Raw genomic sequence first — 21314 nt, forward strand, 5'->3', positions numbered from 1 at the left:
AATCTTGTGAGTGAGGGATTTTCTCTTCTTTGTATCTGTGAAGGTTATTTCAACTATGTTTGTTGAATTGGGTTTTTCAAATATTTTTTTCCTGCTGCTGTATTAAACATTTCCTGTTAAGCCTGGAAGAGTTTGAGCAATGGAATAATCATTTTAGCATTTAGGAACCACTTGTTTAAAACGATTTATGCTCTAATCTCTTCAAATAGAAATAGATTCTTTGTGAAGTCTAGAGCATGTCTCAAGATGTATGTGCTCCCTTCCCTTCAAAATGCCTCAGGCCTTCCTAAACTGAAATTCTGTGAAGCTGTCAGTAGTGGTTCTCTGTATTCATTGGGCTGTGTGGCTACATAACCCCTTATTGCTGTTTGGAGGCATTCTTCGTGAGCTTTCATTTCTGGAGATAATGAAGGTGTTAAATTTTGAGCTAATCATTACTTTAAAATATTGAATTAAAATTATTTTCTCTGCTTTGCTATTTGTTCCTATCTTAGTATATTTATAGTTTCTTATAGTCATTTACATAGTTTCCTGTTGCCGTGGAGAAAGGTTATGGAGCAGCGAGAAAAAACTGCCACAAGACACTCTCTTGCTTGGTGTAAGAAAGCAAGAAAGAGCAATTTATTGAAGGAAGCCATTGCCTTAAATAAGGCAGTTTATGCAAAACAAAATACAGACAGATCATTGGTCAGAGAAGGAGACACCTCTCCTCCCTGTCTTTCTCATGGACCTTGTAGGTGTTTATCTCTGTTATGATTCTTTCTCTTGTGTTTACAGTAGAGAAAGTCTCTAGCCCAGCAAAAATCCTGGCTGGAGCTAAGAAAGTTTCACGACCTGAAAAAGGCCTGGCTAAAATATGCCTAGGCTTTCAGCAGTTTCCTAGTCACACGGTTTCCTAGTTTCTAGATTTCCAGTTTCCTAGTCACACTGAGTAATTGTTTTCCCTCACTGAAACATATATCCTTCAAGTAGATTATTATTCCATGTCTCATTTACTTGTCTTTTTATTTTGCTCAAGTTCTACATGCTTTTCTCTCCATAATCCCTCAAAAAATCAATGAGAGTTAAACTTCAAAATGTCAAAAACTTTGAATCAATTTTTCCCTTCTGTAGTTGTGCTTTAGCCTGTCACTGAAGGCATTGCAAAGCAAGTTTCAGAAACCTAGATTGCATTTAAATGAAACTTCAGGGAATTAACAGTGCAAAAGGAGAAGTAATTACAAACTCTGTCATGCAGGAAATACTGCAAATATGGAGAATTCAGTATTTAATCCCAAGATCATTATGACCATAATTGATCGATAAGATGAAAAAAGTTGAGCATTTATTCTTCTCCTTGGCAATTTTGTGTTAAAAAGTTAATTACATTTACCTGTGTTGGGTAATGTTTCTTTGCTTAACATAAACATAATTTGAATATTATTATGAAACCTACAGCAATTGTACAACATACGAAACATCTTATTTTTGATGTAATATTACACTGAAAAAAAAAATTACTTTTGAAATCACTTCAGTGTGGATTTTCACGAAGTTTCAGAAACCAAGCCAGTACCTATAAAAAGGAATTTTGTTTTCTGTAGGTCCTAGATTCAGTTCCTTGGTATACCTTCCAGTTGTCTCTGGAGACTATTAGACTGCCGAGAGAGAACTTTTCTTGACTTCTGGTGGGAGGATTCATCATTATAGTATCACTGCAAAAATTTGCACTTGGTTGCTGTGCTCCATATGTTGGAACTGTTGAAAGTCCAGTTAGTCATGTCCGAACGTGAAGAGGACAAATATGAAGCCTCAGTGCACACAGATCAATGAGATAGCCTTTTCTAGGCATTTTTTTGTCTCTATATTGTACTGACTCTAAGGCTGTGCCCAGATTGTGTTTTCAGAGTGAAGTTATTTGCTAATGAATATTGAAAATGTCTGCAGAAAATGATAACTGTAGAATTTTATTTCACATTTCTTTCTCTAGGAATGCAGACTTGTTCTGTGGTCAGAGTGGAAAGACATATATTTATATCCTATCTCTCATATAGAAATAGCCTAAAACCCAAAAATCTCCAAAAAAACACACCAGAGGAAAAAAGAAAATATTGTTACATGCACAGAATTTCAGAATGGGGATTTACTTTCTCAACAATTAGTCTAGATTAAAATGAAGGGAATATATATGTATTTTTCTCTTAGATGGGAGAATGGCCCTAAATAAAATGCAGTATTTTATTTTTTAATTAAAACTGTGCATATTTACTAGTAAGAATAGCATAGTAAAACTAGCAGATTAATGGTGACGTTTTGCTTTTATATTTTGTACAATGTTTGCAAAATCGTCTTCCCTATAGATCCCCATGGTGCTTTCTTTACAGCACGTTCTGTAATCACATTAGTGATCTAATGAATATCTATCTCTTACTGTAATAAACTCTCTATGTGTATAACCTCATTAATGCACCGAAATAGTGTCCCCTCCGGGTAATCCAGGCAGTTTCATTTTAGCTCTAAAATTAGATGCTGTAACAATTCCAACGGTGTGAAAACTGCCACTTCAGCTCAAATGATCACACGTTTATTGCAGTGGTTTGCAATTCATGAACACACTGCAACTCATTTTAAAATGATGGAATTTTTGAGAACAGAGCGCAGAAATATTGATGTGCAACAACAAAAATCTTCCTGCTTTTCACCACATTAACTCTAAAATGCACAGAGTAGGTTCCATCTAGAAAGCAAAAGAAAATAGAACTTCGTGTTATAAGCTTGTTTACAGAACAAGTATAACATGGCCATAAAAATTAAGCAAAGAGTTATACACTGCTTTCATTGCATGGAAGTCTTGTCATGGGGTATTATTTTTAAATACGTGAGAAATAGATATACAGTTTTTGGTTAGAGAATGGCAGAATTTATGACCTTAGCTTTTCAGTAATTTATTTTAGGGTGCTGAATTGTCTTGAAGCTATACATTAGCCTAGAATATTAGCAGCTGCAAGGAAAAGTACTGCTAACTTTTCTATCTTGCTGAAGGGCTGAATCCATAATCCTCTCTAAGACTGGTAAAGGAAAAGGAAACTTCATGTAATTATGAGATATTAAGGGGCAGATACTCTTTTTAAGTGTTAGAATTAGTTTCTTCATGGGTTTCTACTCTTCTGAAAGAACAAAAACTATAAATGCATTTCAAGGAAATGTACTTCATACCAAATTGGATTGTTCTGATTAGAAAAATAGAATGCTGTTCCATCTGATTAAGAGATGCACCATCCATCTATATTCATTGTTGAACAACATGATTATGTTTTTCCTGTTCTTGTTAAACATGAGATACTATTTACTTGAAAGCTGAATTTTCATTCTTGGTTTTCTATATTTACAGATATTTATCCTATTTTCAGCCATTGATGCTTTTTTATACAGCTAATGTTCTTCAGATCCCCCACTCTTTATAACCAGTACTAACACTGACTGGCAGCCAGTGCTAAATTTCTGGTTACCAGCTTACAACTTTTGACATCTAAATCACTACTTGTCAGAAGTGAAACGGCAAAGTGGTGAGAGTTACAGAGAAAAATGCTGATGTGGACCTACTTAAATAGGGACATTGCTTAGAATTCCTCTTCCACCTTAATTATTGATGACTTAGACTGTAGGCCAATGATTCTCATTCCCTCCAGAGTAAATATAGCCTTTCCTATTCCAAATTTGTTTTTCTCTTCATACAAGACGTGTCCTGCTACTGTTTTGCCCTGAATTTTCCCAGGGCAGCAGCAACTTGCTCCCCAAAGTCTAGTAAACACGGAAGCTCAAAGGGACTCTGGGGAAGCAGAGGAGCAGAAGAGCCTGAGGTACAACAGGGGATGAAAGACTTCATTGGCATTGGTGATTGAGTAATGTGCTGTCATAACTGGCAGATGTTGAGAACTACAGAGTGATACTTGGAACATGGTCATTGAAAGTCTGTGAGGAGCAAGACTATATGATGCCAAGACAGACTGGATGCAAAGTTCCCTTTCACTGGATTGAAAGGGTTTTCCTTTCTCTTGTTGGGGAACAAAGAACAGCAACAATGATAAAATGTTGAGCATGCCAGAAGGAGAGAATCAAGGTCCAAGCAAGGCCATTGGCCCAAGCACAGATCCTCCTCATCTAGGGCTAAGTGTACCACTGCCTCACTAACTGGATGTTCCTGCTGCAATCAGCCTCCCTTGGGAATAATGCTAACCAGCTGGACTTGCTTATTTGCTTCCTTGACAATCATGGTGTTGGGAAGAACTGAGGTTGTGGTGCTTCATGGATTTCTTCACAGATGTTTGTTGTAGGAACAGTTCTCTATGGAGATTGACACCTTTCCACTCCTCCTATATTTCGTGAATATCTTGGAAAAAACCTTGGGGCCAGTCTGACTTTCAAGTATAGCTGTTGTGATACTGACTGAACATGGGATTTTTGTGCCTGTGGAGCCCAGAGAATTAGCCTCCACTGCAATACCCAGGCAAGGATATATCTGGCCAAAATTTTCATTGATTTTTCATTTTTTACCTTTATTTTGCCAACAAACATTTAAAAATTGAATGTAATCCTTGTGATTTTCTTCAGGGGTTGGTTGATGTAGCTGCCTACACTGATCTAGTAACTAGCTTGGAATGCTGCTATTAGAAGGTGTGAGAGACATACATTAAAGTAGCTGTCCTTCTTTATCTAATTGCATTTTATTTCAATGAAGGAAATAAAAGTTGTCTCAAAGCCCCAAGTGAAATCAGCAATTTTTTTTTTCCAAGTTCTTAAGGATTTAAGATATAAATGGAACTATAAGGCATGTTACTATTTGTAGCTTTTCCAGCTTTTTGGCCTTTCTAATTGCATTGAAGATGTTATTAGAGAAGTCTGGATGACAGAAAAGAAATAATCAAACAAGTGGCATTTACATTGGAATGAAGAAAATACATATAGCAAAACTGAGGAAGAAATATCTGTGGCAGTCCTGTCACTTGCATAGTATTAGGTCAAATAGAATGTGATATGTCTTGAGGCTATATATTCAGAGATTACATCTCAGTTCAGTCTGTTTTAAACAGCAACTCTATGAAGCTAACTAGAAAACAGGATTGTATTTGCATGTGGATCCCTTGGGAATTGCTGCATGAATATTTGAGAGGTGTTATGTTTGATGATGTGTTCAGATTGCTTTGAAGTAACTGTATGGGTTTTTCTCAAAATGAAAAAGCTTAGGAATTTCATACTGCAGATTAAATAAGTAATCATTATTGAAATGATTTGGCATATTTGGACAAATTATATAATTTTTTCCTTTTATTGTCTGTAAGGATAATCTGTTTGCTATACTTTAATCTGGCTTCTTTGGTGTAAATAATACTTTTGATATTAGAAAAATTAATGGGCATGATGAGGTGTTTTTACACTCCTATACCTAATTGGTTGAGACTATCACTGACATTTTGTTCAGGTCATAGATTATAAGGTGAGGAAAAACTATTGCAATGATTTAGTCGAGAGTTATATATAGACAGGTCTTTCCTAAATTAATTCCTCATTAAAGTAAATGACTTTGTTATTTTTTAGAAAAAAAATATTTTTGTGAGATTTGAGTTGCCTTTGATGGAGAATCTGTCTCAGTTCTAAGAAAGTTGTTTCAGCTGTTAATCATTCTTATTAAAGAGAAAGAAAAAAAAGGAAATCAAAGTATTATCTTTCTTCTAATCTGTATTGTTTTGTCTAAAGTTTTAAGCTGTCATCTCTTTTCAGTCCTTTTTCAGGTAAAAGACAACCTATCCTCAGCCTGCTTTTTCCCACATATGATTGAGAGCATATGATCAAGTGTGTTTTAACCCTGCCCTGATGTGCTGTAGACACTGAATTCCTTCAGTTCTTGGCATTACATTTTCCAATCTGTTGTCCTCTTGCCTGTTCCCAAGAAACCTCTATGATTTTTTTTTCACTAGCATTTGTGAACTCCCTGTGCTGACACTAGGCATTGCATTCCTGTTGTCATTCCAAAAATATCATTGTCAGTGCCAAATACAGGCCTAATACAATATCTCTATTTGTTATTTCTAGATTTTAGTTTCAGGAAATACAGAAATGGTTTTGATCGTGGTGTCATATTATCAGAAGCTCATTTAAAGCTGATCTCTAGTCATGTCCCTTAATCTTTTCTGTAATTTTGTTTTTCAGGATAGAATTTTACATCCTTTTCTAGGACCTGCTACAGTGTCTGATTTTCAAAGGACTGCAGAAAAGAGATAATTCAAGAAAATATTTAACATCTCCAAAATGTACCTCCTAATGTGGCTACTTAAAATCCATTAAATAACTAGATAGCCTGTGCTCTACCTCAAGAGGCTTGATTTAGTAATAATGAGATGAAATGTTATGGTGTGCATGGTGTAGAAGATTAGACATCATGGCTATAAAGATACTTTCTTCTCTCACTGCTTCTGTTTAAAGTAGAATAAAATAAGAGTTGAGAACAGCATTTCTGGTGATGTTATGATGTCACTTCAGATAGACCACTTGACAGAATCAGAGTGCAAATATTCTTATACTGCTGCTTTAGAGTAGATGTATTTTAATTATATTTTCATCACTTTGTTAAGCTTATTTTAGTGGAATTTTGAGTCAATCAATTAGAAATGATTGTTTCCTGTCACAATGCAAATGCTAGCACTCGTCCAAATCCCCAGTAAATGCAACTTTTCTGAAATATTATTTGTTTATTTATTTGTTTATAATATTTTTTTTTTATTTTTCATTCATTTTTAGCTTCCCAGTGAAGATACTGAAATATTTTTGAGTACCTCACAGTGCTTATTATTGCTGGTTCAGCTGTATGGAGGGAACAATCAGGAGAGTATGTCTCCAGAAAACATGCACAGCTTTGCTGAAGTACTGAAGGCAAAAGAAGATCCACAAGAACTCAAGCTTTTGTTGAAAATTATAAAGAGACTGGTGAGTTGGCATCTAACCTTTTTCAAAGTCTACATGTTTTCCTTCATATAATCTGATAATTTTGGGCTGGTTTTTTGCCTCATTAAGGAAAAAAATATTTTTAAATAATTTTTAAAATTAAGTATGCTAGGTTGAATATCATGTCTTTAAATTTCACTTTTCTGGAGAAGATAGCTTTCTGCACTTAAAACCTCTTACAAAAATGATTGCAGGAATTCTCCTTTTTTAGTTAACCATTCAGCTGTTTAAATAATTCATGCTATTTTTATATTTGTTTAGTAATTCAGCTCTATAGGATATTGAAACCATTTTCTGAATGCCTTCCAAAAGAACTAACCTTGTAGCATTAAATACCTGTTCAGACGCACTGTGGTTTATTTCACAGTGAATAGAAGGCTCTTTTGTACTTGGAATAGGTTTGTGCATGGGCTGTTGAGTTCTCATTCTCCTGGAGCTATAGGGACCACTTGTTTTGGAGTGGCTGTAATGTAGAGAGCTACAGTGGGAATCATGCAGGGGCTTATTCTGGTTTAGGCAGGAGTTTATTGACACATAGGAAGTTCAATTCTGTCCTGCTCCAACACAGTGGAAATGATAGCAGCTTATGTCTTTCAGGTACCTTAAGAAGAAAATCTTTTGGTATCTGTAGCATTCTCTCAGATGATAATATCAGCTTTTATCTTGAAGTGCCTTAATAAGAAGCTTTGCCTGCATTGTCAACAGCCTTGCATTGTTTGAGTGCGTCATCCTTTACTATCCAAAAGCAGGAGCTTTGAATTAAGAGGGTAACTGCCCCAGTGTAAAAGGCAGGAGATTCTTCAGTTTTGTAAGTGCAGTGCTGACTACTAGAGTAAGACCATAATCCATGGCAGGAGGAGTTAAAAGGAAGCAACTCCCTCACGGAGATTTCAGAGATCTTGTCGCCTTTCTCCTGTCTACTGTACTTACATCACAGGAAAGTAAACATCATACTCTTCTTCCCTGCTTTGCCCAGCCCTGTCTTATCCTGAAAGAAGCATGAATATATAAAATTGAAGTTAATATGATGTTTAAAATTCCAAACATACTTCCTATTGGTTTTAGCTTGTACCTCTGCTTCTCTTTCTGAATAATTGCTATGATGTGTATAATTGGCTTTTGCTTTTCTCCAAAAGCATACGAGTAAAAAAGTGTGAGGGAAGCAAAGAGAAATAAGCTGCAATATAATATCTAGAACTGTTTCATTTTAGCATAGTGACAGATGTTTATTTCTCTCCAGTTTGAAGCCTAGGATTCAGAAGTTGACCTAGTGTGCAGGATTCTTAACACAGAAACTTCTATTGACTATTTTAAGAGAACAAAGCTATGCTGTCACCTTTTGAACCTTGCAAGTTCCTGTACTTTAAGTTCCAGTTCTCTCCTTTGTATACCTGGTACTTGTTATTTATAACATCAGGCATAGATTTTTCTGTAATTATTTTAATGAGATCATATGGTTTCTTTTGAAAGCAGGGTTCATAGATGATTTGACAGATTATTTAATAAATCATATGTTATTTCTCTAAACCCTAAAAAGTCCTGTTCAGAGGAGATCATTATCTTGTCAAAATTGTCGTAATCACAAAAGACTTTGAAATATACTCATATCTATTTAAGAAGAATTCAGCCCACATCTGCTGAATTTTGAAGCCTAGAGGGGTGTTGTTCCTTTTTAATGTCTGAGCAATATTTTAATAGAGAAATCAGTATATGCACCAGTTTTCATTGTTGCCAATCTGTGCTTGGGCAGAGCAGCTTTTCAATTTGTGGTTACATTGACTTTGCTGGTACAGGCACAGCTATTGCTTATGTAAGACAGGAATGTACAGAAAGAGCTCCAAGTGGTTATGCTACAGATGCCTTTACAGCATTGCTGTTTTATGCTTATATGTTTATATGCTGGTTTATTTTATGCCTTTATAGTATTGCTGGAAATATATAAGGGCATAGCAGTGTGACTGCTAAACCTTTATCCAAGTGTTTTACATGACTGCAGTGAACCAGTGGAGGCAAATACATCAATTTCAGAGCCTTCAGTTTAAGGCTTATCAGAGGATTTGTTGATGTACAAGATGACCTTACCTTGAAATGGAATCTGACATCTATATGTTGTTATAACTTAATGATTAAACCACTGTATTTAATCTCCAGTGGGTGGAAAGTGTTTTGAAAAAAGTTGGAGATTTGAGTTTCTTATTTTGTTTTGTTCAGGGTTTTTTTATCATTGTCAAATTTAACCAGCAAATTGACTGCAGGGCAATATAAACTTCTTGCAGCACTTTCTTCTCTGATTTTTTCTTACAATTTTGTTGCATGCATTTCTTAAACAGAAATAAAGATATAGGCCAGACTCTGTACTCACTTAATATTGAACTCACTATGAGCATACCCTTTTGTAAGCTTTATTTTGTTGTAAAAAGGATTCATTAAGAGAGAAAACATGCTTTGGGCTAACTTCTGTAACTGTGTAAGTAAAGGTCATCCAAAAGCTTTAAAGAGCCAGGATTTTTTCTTTCTGTTTTCTTTATAATTACCTCTTGGCTTTCAAAGCTTTGGGCTCTGTCAAGCAAAGGTTTGCCCTTTTTTTTAATAAGAATGTTGTCTCACTGCCACTGATACAAGGATCAGAAACTGAATAAAATTATTGAATCGAGGAAGAGTTTGGAGGGTTTTTTTCTTCAGTCTTTGCACTAACTCTCTTGTTCTCCATTACCTTGTCTTGGATTAGACAATGCTGCTACAGATATACTTCATCTTTTTAGAAACATTTTTGTAACTGATTGATGACACCAGAAGAGCGATCTCTCACTTTTAGTTCTGGAAACCTCTTCTGCCACTTGTCGTGGAAGTCACTATCTTGTCATTCCATCTCTTCTGTGAAGATATAGTGCATCTTTTTATGAGTCCAGTAAATTACCTAGATCAATTTTATTTTTTTTATGAAGTAGAAGAAATTTTCATTTGGGAAGCAAGTAGTTGAGGTTTGTCTGCTCTACTGAGAAGTTTTTAATTTCTTTTTTTTCCACAGAAGAAAAAATATCCCTGCTATCACAATTTATCATCTAGTATGTAATGTAAAGCATTTTTTATAGAACTAGCCAATATCTTTCTACTGGACACATAATCCCTGTGGCATTACAGCGCAGTACTCACAAATTATTTCAGCTTTCAGAACAGGGGAATACTTTTTTTTTACTTTCATGTAGTAATAAGGAAAAATTCCTCTGAGAAAAATGAATTAATATTAGGCTTTTTGCACTAACAGTGAAGAGGGAACTTCTGTTCCATGACTTTTCCCTTATATACTACTCAGAAAGGATATTGAGTTCTACCTAAATCACACCTTTTTCTCCTGATTCTTTCACTAATTTGTGCTTCGTAAGTGTCAAAAAGTTTTTCATGGGTTTGTTTTTTGGATTTTTTTGTGAGCAACTAAGACATTTAGATGTCATCTGCTTGTCCTACACCCCGTTGGGATATGTATAAGGATTTCTCAAATCATTTTAGGCTGTGTAGTAAAGACATTGAGGCTAGAATGATAATACATGAACTGTACCAGAATTCTATAGCATTCATTAGCTTCATTGTAGGACTATTGAATTCTAATTTGATTTCCCTGCCAATCTGAGCCACAGCAAGAGCATCACTGTACCTGCAGGCAACTTTGTTACCCTGTGTCAAATGTACCAAAGCCTGGGGAACCATTGATCACTACATCTGGGATGTCATTCAAATATGGGGTCCTTAAGTGCTTCTGTCATGTAGATTATCAATTATATCATCCTCTGTTTTATACAAAGATCTGCTGCATTTGCTTCTCTTGAATAGACAGCTCAGTGTTTGCATATAAAAATATATGTGTATATTTTTACTGCAATAGGTCCTAGATTAAATCCTTGTTATATTAATCCCTGATCATGCATTATGAAGACATTTAGAGCTTGAAGAGATACACAGTCCAAGTACACAAATGTTTGATTTAAAGTAGCAGTTCTGCAATTCTGAAGTAAGTTGAACTTCTTGCTGGAGATTTGTTCCTCACTAGATTCCCACTAGTACATCTATAGAGAACTTCATTCAAAGGAGGTAAAACAAAATCCCAAGAGATTCTCAGAGGTGTCTGTTTCCCATGGTCTTAAAAGGCTGCAGAAACCTGTTGGCATACCTCCTGCCGAGGGAGCTCAACACTCGATCTCAAATTAGCTGGAGAAAACTTTTTATGCATCTTACATCTTACTCCTGATCTGAATCTTTCAAGTGGCCTGTAATGAATTTCATTAGTTGCTAAAATAATCCATAATATTCTGTTGCTCTAAGGAATAATTTTATGGTAGTTATGTTTGTTAGACTGTGAACACAATACTCACTTGTGAGTTGCTGATATGTATAGGTGTACTCACTATAAACAAACAAGTTTTCCTGAAATTATACATATTTTTAAAATTCAGATGACTCTTACAAGTACAATTTCTGTCCTTCTTTTGTGTTAATATCTTATTTTGTTACCAAGCCTGCACCCCTTCTTTATAGACCATCTTTTGTTGGCTTCAGTCTACAAGAGAAACATCCTTAAGATATTACCTTTGTATATATGTTAAAAGGGAGCATTTCATTAGATACAAACAACTTACATCCTCTCAAATGGGAAGAAGCTAATCTGCATTAGGATACATTATGCAGATCATAACAGGATGAACTGCTTAAAATCCTTTAAAATAAATAAATGGGAAGGAAAATGCACTTTCACCCTTCCTGTTGTGTGGCGAACCTCCTTCTGTTCGCACATTCAGGTAGGGCTTTTTTAATAGTTTTAATGAAATTGGAGAGGATCTCCAGAGATGAGAAATGGGAATGCCTCCAGCTCCCACAGTGACTTGGCAGCCTTCTGTCATGGTGCTTTCAGGCCTTACCATACCCTGACACAGGGGCAAGGAGGGTGGTGAAATTGCCCTGTCTCCAGGGGCAAGTGAGACTGTTCTCCCCTCCTCCTCCACTGGGTTTTCATCTTGCCAAGTAAGCTTCCAAGTATGGATTTTAGAGTTTTGCCTATGGTTTGACCGAAATACAAACTAATGACACTTTCAAAATAAAAAATGCTACAATGTTCCTGATGAATATGAACAGTCTGCAAAGGTGTTTGTGAGTTAGATTGTTGGGCCAGGCCATTGCCATTGCTCAAGAATCAGTGCGTTCAATTTTACAGCAAAGGTTTGAGAAAATTTAGTTCAAATTACTCAGAAGATGAATGCAGCTAATCACAAGTGTTCTAATATAATTAAAACACCAAATAAACAATTATTTAAATAGAATGAGTATAACTAATGTAATTTAAAGAAATGCGTTGTTTGATGGGCGTAGTTCTCTTGTGGCACAGCCCCAATGCAGCATTTCATTGTTTACTAGAATGAAAATGGAGCCAATATTGATTAATTTATCTGAGTAATTTGGATTTTTTTGCTGTGTAAATCCTACTGAAGTTTGAACTTTTCGTTCAGTTTGTATTGTCATACAGGCTCTACCAAATGCTTACAGAAGTGAAATATTGTACTTCCACAATTAAAACTTGATAGAAGATTTTTTTTAAGCTTAGTAAAATATTTTCAGTAGCTGGTAAGGGAAGCAATTAATCAATGTGATTTTTGTATAATCAAAACTTAATAATATTCTGGTTTGTTGTCATGCAGTCTACAAGCAATACCAGATTCTAAGATATGTATTATTTCATCTATAATTATATACTTGCTGTTAAGGATAGCATAGCTTTTCAAGATACACTTGTTAAAGTTCAGTGTGAAAATATTATTTGTGTGTCTAGTAATACTTAGGATATCCAAATGTGAGAGAGTTGCTGAAATTGATTTGCATTTGAGATCCCATGGCATTCTGTATAGTACTATACGTGGTTTATTTTACCTGGTCTAACTTGATTCTGACTGTTGAAATCCCAGACATAGTTTTTCACTATAGGTCTGATGAGAATTTTCATTTTTAATCTGAAATTTACATACTGTTTTACCTTAGGGACATGTGCATGTTTCATCTGTGTGCCTGGCTTATGGAGTTAGTGAAGGGCTAAATTCAGGCTCACTTAAACTTTGAGAAACTCATGGGATGTTTTCAGAATGCTGAGTAGTAGGACAGTGTGTTAGCAGTGTACTTGACTTACTCTTTTTTTGATACTTGCTTTCTTTTGGAGGAGAGGAAAGAATAGTTTGATATTTAGATTTACACTCTTGCTTAGAGCAGTGATAGAATGCTAATAGGAAGTGATAGAATGCTAATAGCCCATTTCTGATGGGTTTCCTTTTAATTTACCTTTTTGATTTTTACAATAACCTTCTTTCAGTTGGCAAGAATTCTCAAGCACAGCATTCTAAAGTTAAATACTAATGGAGTTTATCCCAGTGTTTATCTTTCTGTCTTATGAAATGAAACAGAATGAGTATTCATGAGTAAGTCTCAGTGACTGATTCCAGAGTCCCTGGAATTCTTATCTTCTTCCATCTTGTCACTTTGGATCCTGTCCAGAAGCTCTGTAGCTGATACCAGATTGGAGAAAACTTGGCTATTTTTTGACCCAAAGCACTAGATAATACAGGAATGCTCTGCTAATTTTTTTTAAAGAAAATACTTAAATCTTGATAAGATTGTCCAAGGTTATGGAATCACTTATTTCTGCCTATGTACAAATCCTGTTCTGCTGTGTGAATTTAGTACATCTCTGACCACATTGGCTGTATCAAGTGAGATGTAGAATAATATCAGTTCTGTGGCTGAGAAGGCTAGGATAGTGAATGGTTGGACTACTAATTCACTCTGTGTGATATAATTTATATCCCTGTGTATCTGTAACTACAAACACAGTGTATTTTATTTTTTGTATGCATCTTGGGATACACTTAACTCAAAGTGTCAAGAAATGTTTATCAAGGATCTAAGGTGAGAGGTTTTTTTTGTTGTTTGTTTTTTCACTGCTGATTATTGGAGCCCCAAAGCCTGTTGTATCAAAAATACTAGGCTTCATGGAACCTATGCTAAAATCATGATCCTCAGATAACATTTTGCTTAAGAGAATCTATCAATACAAATCAAATAGGACTGAATTATTAAAAATCTTGTCTCAGCTTGAATTTTAATACCAAGTTGTACATATTTACATGTTCTGTAGCATTAATGAGAGCATATAAGCTGTAGGTGCTGCTTTCATTATTATTATAGCTGAATTTCATGAGTCTGTAGACCGGGACCTCATTGTGATTAGCTCAATCCAAGCAGAGTAAAAAATAATTTCTTGCTCCAGAGAACAATCTAGCTTGTTTCCTGTATTCAAAATAGTATCAAGGAATGGCCTGAAAGTGACTCTAACAGGAAATATTTTGACTCAGAATGACCATTCTGGGTAAAGCAGATCATTGAGCAATGATCAGTTCTGTGCAAGCAGATATGAATGTTTGGCTAGTTGATTACGAATGCAAAAGAATCTTCTTTTTATTAAAAATTAAAATTCTTATGGTCACAGGAGTATTTTAAAATCCTTAGTCTTCATGTGAAGTTGCTACCAGAAACTAAAAGAGCTTTGGAAGATTTTGGTTGCTGGTGTTGAAGATGAGATATATGTAAAATGGTTTACTGTTACTTTTTGCAAACTTATATTGCAAACCCTTCAACAAGACCTTCCTTTTTTTGTTACATTCATTCTCTTACTCAATCTTCTTGCTGACAAGTCTACTAAAAGTGAAATAGTTTGCTATATTTCATTGTGTCAGGAAATGTTTAATGTGGATATATGAGGATGAAATCTAATGTAGGAATTAGATTCCCTACTGAAGAGGAGTGCTCCGTCCTGTGACTTCTAAATCACATATTAGGGCACAATCAGAGTAAAAGGTCATGACATAACCTCTTTGTTGATCCTCGTTGCTCCCTTATTTTCCTTGTCAATGTTTCTTTCTGTTGAAACATTAGAACTATTGAAAAATATCTATTGATTTCTAAAATATATTTAAACTTACACTTTAACAAGGCATCCAGTAAACCTTAGCTATGTTTCACTTGTCTGTATCCTTGCTCTCTTCATCTATAAGGCTGGAGCACTGCTGAAAAGCTGGTGTTTTTCAAAATGTTGCCATAAGCAAATTTGCAGGTCATACAGAGCTTGATTTTAAAAGCAGTGTGTGGATGCAGATAAATGGGGAATATAGTTGAAATGCTTTTATTGGAGAGGGAAGCAGTCCTTGGCCATCAGGCTATGAAGATAGGGGACTCTGAGGCATGTAAATTAGGCAAAGGAGACAAAAAGCCTGACAGGGAATTTCAGATATAGGTTGTTTGTCTGATGGAAATTGTGAGTAAAAATATAGAAGTAGAACAAAGGTATGCTGGTCATGGCAAGTGAGACCAAGCAATATGACCATTTAGAGCGAAATAAAAGCACTGTTTAAGAACTTAGAGATTGTTGGAAAGATGAAAATTACTTCAGAAGTGCCAGTCAAAACAAATACAGTGGAAGGAAGCAAAATACTTAAATTTTCTCATGGATATCTCATCCATCTAATGGCTGGTTAATGCATTTGTTATCAAGTACCTACTTCTAAGGTTCCCCAACAGAGAGCCCATGCTCACAGGCTAATCCCTGGCAATGGTAATCGTACCTACCCTTTATGAACATGGTGCTGTACAATTTCAAGTGACTGTGGTCTGTGTAAGTTTTGAAACAAGGCTATGTTTAAAAATAGCATTTGTGTTCATAGAGGTTGGGTTTCCAGTAGATTACTACAGTAACTGACCCTCCTTTCCAAGTTCAAAGTGTTTCAACACAGCGTCTTCAGTGATGTAACAGCAACATTTTAAATTATGAAGACTCTACTAGTTAAACATTTATAAAGTGCCCACTGCTGTCATTTCTTTAAACTATTAAAATGTGATGTTTTTATATGAACATCATTATAAATTTATAACAAACTTAATTTGTGGTGATGCAGTATTCTACAGGCTGTGAATTACTGTCTTAAATTTCACACAGCAGATGCTTTCTCTGGGATCCAGTGCCTCATTGATGAATTCATATGATGCAGCATAAGAATATCTCACTATTTGCATTCCAGCTCTATTCTGCTTATACAGCTTGCTTTTTTAGACCACTCAGGGGTCATTTTAAGAGTGTTGAAGTTGGCACACAATTCTCAGTCTCATGATTACCTAAATTCTTTAATATCAGTAAAAGAGTGGTTCTTCCAGAAATATGTACTATTCATTAGTAATGAATCAACAGATATATGTCATTTGATACCATCCAATAACTCCAATGATTTAAAATAATTTTAAAGAAATTATATTTCTTTAAAATATATATATTTCTTTAAAATATATATATATATTATATATTAATTGCAAAAGAACTGCTGTAAAGCATAACAACTACGCATTGAAAAGTCAAAATGGTATGTTCCATAGTGTATGTTTTACCTCATGGATGAAAATCTGACTTTTGTGCTGTAAATCCTTGGAAATTTTAATGCATATTAGAATCACATCAGAAAAAGATGATATAAAGCAAAATCTCCTCTGCCTGTGCTAAACAAAATGCACATATAAAAATCTGCCACATATACAGGATGTGATGCATATATATGTGATGTGAGGCAGGTATGCTGAACAGTGGAATCTACCAGACTAATAATTTAAACCAAAAAAAAAAATTATTTGTAACTGCAATTTTCTATTGCAGTTACATTTCAACACTTAAAAATAGAAGAAAGAATCAAGGTAGGATACCCTTTGTTCATTCTGACTGAGTGCTTCCTTTGTGGCTTTTCATGCAAGAGGCCAGTATTTCCAGAGAAGTGCCAGCACAGGACTCTCTATGTGCTTCTCTGGGCAGAGATTTTCCCTGCAGTGGGCTTGGGGAGAAAGAAAAGCAGAATTTCCCAAGGGAGCTTGGGCACAGTGTTGCTTGTCCTGAGTGCTGGAGCAGAAAAGCTCTGCAGAGCTTACTAGTAAAGCAGCATTTTGTCAGCTGTAAAATTTTAAGTAAGAGTCCTTATTGAGTAGCCATGTGTCACTTATTTTCATTAGAGCAACAGTCTGCACAAAGCAGGTTTAAGTTAAAATCAATGTCACATTAATGTAGTAATTCCCATGGAAATGAGTATATTAACACATCCTCATATTGCTACTTTTCTGCAAGGTACTACCAATATTTAAATGCTATAAAAGGAAATTTGTAGCAAATGTGATAAAACAGCAGGTGTGCATAAAGCATAAAAGGAATTGTGGCTTAAAAAGATCAGGGCTCTCTTGTAATTTTAAGCCATTAGTAGTTTAGTATTTGCAATATAAATGAGGGTGTATTCACAAAATAGCACACATATTTGTTTTTAAAGTCCATAACTATAAGACATCTAGGAGTAGTTTGGGCAACATGTATCAGTCAGTTATGGAAGATCTTGACTCTACTAATATAGCAATATTTATTTTACTTTGGTGAGGAAAGTTCTTATTGCTGAAAAAGAAATTACAGGTGTCATTAAAGGACCTAAATAATATGCCCTCAGAATTGCTGGAGTGAACTGTGGCTCCACTGAAGAGCTCTGATGGCATCAGAGAGATGCCATCTCATGCAATTTATTCATGTAATTGTAGTTCCAAGATTAAATATATATACATTTTGAAAGTGATGTTATTTAATCATGATTGATTTTATAGTCTCTATATCACCATTATATTTCATAGGATCTTTTCCTTTTTCTTGACATGTCTTATTCTACATTTCCACCTCTAGTTACAATGTTTTGATTCTTCACTCCATTCCTCAGTTCCAGATGCTCCTGGTATTTTTTTCTTGAAACTTACTTTTTTTTTCTTTTTTTTTTTTTTCTTTTTTTTTCAAATGAAGCTGAAAGCAATGGGTGTTGGAGATTGGAGGACCAAAAATTTTTAAATTTTCTCATTTTTCTCATCTTACACTTCGACCACTACAGATTTCAACAAAATCTTATTTTCCCTCTTCAGTTTCTTAATTCAGTTTTGCATCGCTATTTATGATCTCTGGGCTTGTGTGTGTACACCTATTAGGCTTGTATACTCTTCTGTAATCATTTAAAATTTTCTCATTAAATAATATTTTGTCCTGTTTTTCAGTATTTCTATGTACAAAAGGGTTAAAAGTTCTAAAAATTCCAAGGATTTTAAATAACTTGATTTTTCAAATTCAGTTACAGAGATTCCTAAGGAAATTTAATTTCCTGGAAGTAATAATTTACTCATGAATTTCAGATCTACAAAGGTTTCTCTGTTTGGCTGCCAAAATCATTAGGTATTTTAAGTCCTAGTCCTTTATTTCTCTTATAAAAGGATTGAAAGAGACCAAAGAACTGATGAGGAACCAGAAATTCCATGGGATATTAAGTATTTTTTTTAGCAATTTCACTTTTATTAAAGTTCCTTCAGTTGTACGTTTCAAGAAGCTGTGATGTGAGACTAAGTTACATGGGAAGCCTGATAGTCTTCCTAAAAACAAAACTAGAATCAATTGACTTTTGTTTTGTGCAGCTTCTTTTTCCTCATTCTGCTTTTAACAAATTGTTTTAAATGGGAGATGAACCCAGTAATGATGTAATCAAGCTTTTGACCCATGAAGTTCAAATGCTTTGAAATGACGGGAACCGGATTGGTCTATTGGTCTATCCCTACTAGAAAATAAAAGCAGTGGAGTATCAATCTGTCAAGATTGTTTTATTCAGCTTTTGCCTAATACCTTGTAGAGTACTTCAAGAACTTAAAAATTTACTTGAACTTGGATGAAAAAGTGGAATACAAATGTAATCACTCTGGCAGTGATTTATTGACCCTGGAATATCTGGGAGTAAGGCCAGGTGTAGAGAACAGTAGCTGGATGTGGATTGGAATGTGAAAGGAGCAGCATTGACTATGGCATAACACCTGTTAAGTGAGAAAGAAAAATAGTGATGTCTTGAAATGGGTAGAGGTGAGAAATGTAAAGGAGTGATGAACACTCTTAATATCTTGGAAGCACTGCAGTTCTGAATGTAATTCCCAAACAATATGGAGCATGTTAGATTTTGAGACTGCTGAATATAATAGTTTTAATGTGATAAGGATCACATGTCCTGCTCTGCGCAGCCTGTCCCCTCTGTAGTGCTGCTTTGATCCAGCTCCCCACCCAACCTACTGGGGTTGAGCCTGAAACCTTTCTGTTCCAGAAGTAAGGAAGAAAAGAGGTTGGAGATTGTGGTACTTCTCCAGTAGCTTTCTTTTCTCCCCTCTGATGGACCAGGATGTATCTCCCTCTGCTGCAAATAAAAGGGATCAGAGCTGGACTTTTATGTTATAATGTCTGAAGTGGAGAATGCACTTCAGTGAAGCAATCTGTATTTAGAAACACTGTAGGGAATGAGAAGTGGCATCAAAACCACCATGAATTAGAGTGTCATCACTGGATGAGGTGTTCTAGGGATGTTTTCTAGCCACAATCTCACTAATAGTGAGAACAGCAAATTCCTTGAACCCTGATCCAAAAGATTCAATAATAAAATAGCAGGGGTATTGTGCTAATGTCATGTGAGACACAATGCTATAGCTCATCAATTTGTTTTAAGAAAAGCAAAAGGCGTGTTTCTGTTTCAAACAAAGACCAACCAATGTACAAGAAACAGCTGGGCAGCTGTTGGTCCCACACTAATAAAGCAGCTGTATGTGCAGAGGCCTCTGAATCCCTCAGTCTTCCATGAGCCCAACTGCTCTGCAAGGCTGCCTCACAGATGTGCTCACCATGCAGTGTGCTCCAGCACCCAGGTTCCTCCATGCTCCAGCCAGACCCAAGACCACACTTGCAGTACAGAAAGTATGTGTGTCTGGTCTAGGGACCACCTCAGAATGCAAGCATCACCTTTGTGTCTGAAGCTGTGATCTTGGTTTTGCCTGGAAACTTAAGTCATGTCACTAGAGGGATCAATCTGATGAAAAAAGTGGTTGGTTGGCTCAAAGGGCTCTTTCTTCTTAGCTGTTCCCTGAACACCAATTCTTTTTTGATTCTGTGTCTTACCATTAGTCAGAGCTAAAATAATGTGTTAGACTAGTAAACATTATTTCAGACCAAACAAATATATTTCCTAATGTGCAAAACAAAGGCCAGGGGAAAAGGGTAACTTGTCCATACTTAGTTATATATTTTTAGATATAAGAAAGACCAACCCTTAAATTCAATGATGGTACTGAAGTTGCACATTTTGGCTTTCCATTCACCAGTACAACAAACCTGAAGAAAAATTCAGGGAAACAGGTAATGTATTTCTTCCATGATTAATATATTGCTAGATATAATGTTTGAAATACTGAGGTGCTTTATGAGAGTTGTCACAACTTTCATATAAAAATAGAAAAATCAAATCAAGAAAAGTATAATATTTTCTGCCACTCAAATGGTTTGCAAAGCTCATTATTTTTGTGTTATTTTCCTGACATTAATCTTTTCACTAAAACTATGTGGTTGAAAATGAAGGGATAATTAGCATTAGCCCATTTATGAGGTACTGCTAGTGACAGAAGCTTATTTATTGTTGTGTACAATTAAAATATGATGTGAGCACATGAGAATTTACATTAAAACAAGATTGCAGCTTGTCAGCAGTTTCCTTTGTTCAGCTGTGTGTTTATTAGGCTACAGCTGCTCACCTACTTTTATATGACTTTATAGTAATAGCAACATGTTCATTATTGAAGATGTCTAAAGCAGTTTGATTACACAACATACAAAGCAAAAATATATCTGTTATAATCTTTGTTAAAGAATTAGATCTGGAAGTAAGATTATATACCAAGAGGGAAAAAATATATTCTTGTTTCATCTCTTTATTGTTTTAGGTTTGTTTGGGTTTGCTTTATAAAATTTATTCTTTGCAGTAAGTGTTGTTTATACATAGCACCTAGGGTGAGTTATTTTGCTGGTTTATTTAGACAACTTCAGTGCATCTGCAAATAAACTACTTGAAACCTGATAGAAAAAAAGCAGACACATTTTTTTCCTAATTCTGTCATTATACAAAGGGATTTCTGCAGTACAACAGTTGGTATTAGTTTATGTATTTAAGGATCTCTGGGACACATTGTCCCATTATTGAGAGTTTCAGCATTATGTTCCTTGGCGTAGATAAACTGCAGCAAGAGGTCACAGCAAAAGACACTTTTCCAGCTCCTGTAACTGGATGGGTGGTATTTCAGAGCCTACAAAATGGAAAGCAAACGTTTTGTCTGTCATTAGTACCCTACTGACATACAATGTCCTGAAAGAAAGCAAAGCAAGATACTTATTTCTTTCT

At 35.2% G+C, this 21314-nt stretch overlaps 1 protein-coding gene across 11 annotated transcripts in view; it reads left to right on the forward strand.

The window, feature by feature from the left end:
- Positions 1 to 21314, forward strand: part of ULK4 (unc-51 like kinase 4) — a 217325-nt gene that overhangs the window by 156814 nt on the left and 39197 nt on the right. For all 11 annotated transcript variants that reach the window (XM_079299920.1, XM_079299912.1, XM_079299915.1 and 8 more), the window contains one exon: positions 6775 to 6960. In XM_079299920.1, the coding sequence (XP_079156046.1) occupies positions 6775 to 6960 (186 nt within the window). The remainder of the gene's footprint in view (positions 1 to 6774; positions 6961 to 21314) is intronic.

This window comes from Erithacus rubecula, assembly GCF_903797595.1.
Source record: "Erithacus rubecula genome assembly, chromosome: 3".
NCBI classification, from domain to species: domain Eukaryota; kingdom Metazoa; phylum Chordata; class Aves; order Passeriformes; family Muscicapidae; genus Erithacus; species Erithacus rubecula.